This window comes from Aplysia californica, unplaced genomic scaffold (assembly GCF_000002075.1).
Source record: "Aplysia californica isolate F4 #8 unplaced genomic scaffold, AplCal3.0 scaffold00287, whole genome shotgun sequence".
Classification (NCBI taxonomy): Eukaryota; Metazoa; Mollusca; class Gastropoda; order Aplysiida; family Aplysiidae; genus Aplysia; species Aplysia californica.
Genome location: NW_004797557.1, coordinates 47,152 through 48,967, shown reverse-complemented (window position 1 = coordinate 48,967; position 1,816 = coordinate 47,152). Strand labels below are relative to the sequence as shown.

General features: G+C 37.8%; 1 protein-coding gene across 1 annotated transcript in view; it reads right to left on the bottom strand.

The window, feature by feature from the left end:
- Positions 1-1,436, bottom strand: part of LOC101851203 (N-acetylneuraminate lyase) — a gene marked incomplete in the record, with an annotated part of 16,927 nt that extends 15,491 nt beyond the window's left edge. The window contains 1 exon segment of the mRNA XM_013084340.2: positions 917-1,436. Coding sequence (XP_012939794.1) covers positions 917-925 — 9 coding nt within the window.
- Positions 1,437-1,816: the final 380 nt, after the last annotated feature.

The following is a 1,816-nucleotide window of genomic DNA, read 5'->3' as shown; positions in this document are numbered from 1 at the left end:
TCTCTCTCTCTCTCTCTCTCTCTCTCTCTCTCTCTCTCTCTCTCTCTCTCTGACACATTCACCTGTACATTAGATAGAGACTTTTGTTGTTGAGTATTGGACTCTTTTTCTTTTTTGAGTATTGGACTCATCACAGATTTCCAGCGGGTGGGCACTGAGGTGTGTCCTTGACTAAGACACGATAACTTTGCACAAAAACAGAGTGCTGAACAGTGACAACAAGGGATGGGGTGTATGAAAGATTGTCTGCATTCGTGTGATATCATGCATAAAAATGATGATGATGTAGCCTCAAAATTACCGTATTTATGCTTTGTACACGCTACTGTAACTCCTAGTTCCCCTTGGGAATGAAAAAGTGTATATTTTCTAGTTTCTTTTTTCTTTACAAACTAACATGTACGTATAGCGTACTGTAAGATATAAGAAACATGAGAGAGATGAAACGAAGGTAAATGATCGTACTCAATCAGTCGTAATGACCGTAAGTAGGCGATTCTTATTTCTTTGGCATTTGATCTGAGCAGATAAAAGTCAACTAAGGGAAGACAGAAAGGCCCCAAAAATCAATACAGAAACCACAGTAGCAACAAAATAATTATTATAAAAAGAAGAAGAAGAAGAAGAAGAATAAGAATAAGAATAAATATAACTAACATTTATACTGCGCATTTCCATTTTTTAAGAAATGCTAAATGCGCATTACATCAATACACAGCAAGTATAATTATATGCAATTCCTAAAAGAGAGATGAGTTCAAAACGGGAGTTAAAAAAAAGGAACGTATTACCTCCTAGAGCAATCTCTACATTCAAACTGTCACATTTTGCATTTGTTGGTGTTATTCAAGCAGCAATCCAGCTTTCAAACTGTAAGATACAAAAGTTTTATCGAAACACCTCACATGATCCTTACCTGTCCCATGATGTTCGCTGTTCAGCCCTCAGTCCGATCTGGCGTTCGTAACTTAACCTGCAGTCAGCAGTTCAAGTTAAAAGCAAAGTCGGCCAAAGACGAGCCTTACGCAATGCACTCTTACCCAGCATGTCGGGCTTGTAGGATCGGCTCGGGCCAAAAGTGGGTTAGACTTAACAATAATACAATATTCCTATCAAACGAAGACTTTAGAGAGATAATGGCAGTAGTCACCAGCACAAAATGTTGACAGTTGGCTTTTTATGAGGGTTGGATAGCTGGTTTCCCGGTACGATTATTTCCAATTGTGTTATCAGTGTGAGGCTATACATTTATTTTTTTTTAACATTATTTAAAATTTCAATATTGAGGGACAAAGCGCACTATAGTGGAAAAGGCCAAACAATAGACCGAGGAAGACAAGGGAGAAAACAGAAAATTGTGACTACTTTCCCTTTTCCTTGTAACTTTTAGCTTTGGTTTTAGTAGGAGTTTTACGGCAATTACAACATAATTAAAGGTCAAATAAGTGCCGAAGATTAGAGGTGTTACAAGAGATTAACAAAAACAAAAAAAGAGGAGAGAAACGGACAATAGACGTTTGATAAGAGAGAAGAAGTAGACCACACCAAAGCACCCGCCAATCACCCATCTGTAGCTATTAAGAGGAATCGCCATGAGTAGGCCTTGGGTATATAGGCTACATGATATCGCCATTCCCTCCCCAAATCCACTTGATTGATGATAATAAAGTACCACTGAACAACAACTTCATTTTACGTGTACCGTCGAACGTTTAAAGATTTAATAACGCTTATGTAGGAAGGAATAAAGATGTAAGTGCAAGAGAAGACTTCCACGGATATCACCATCATTATTATATTTCATATAGGCAACGAA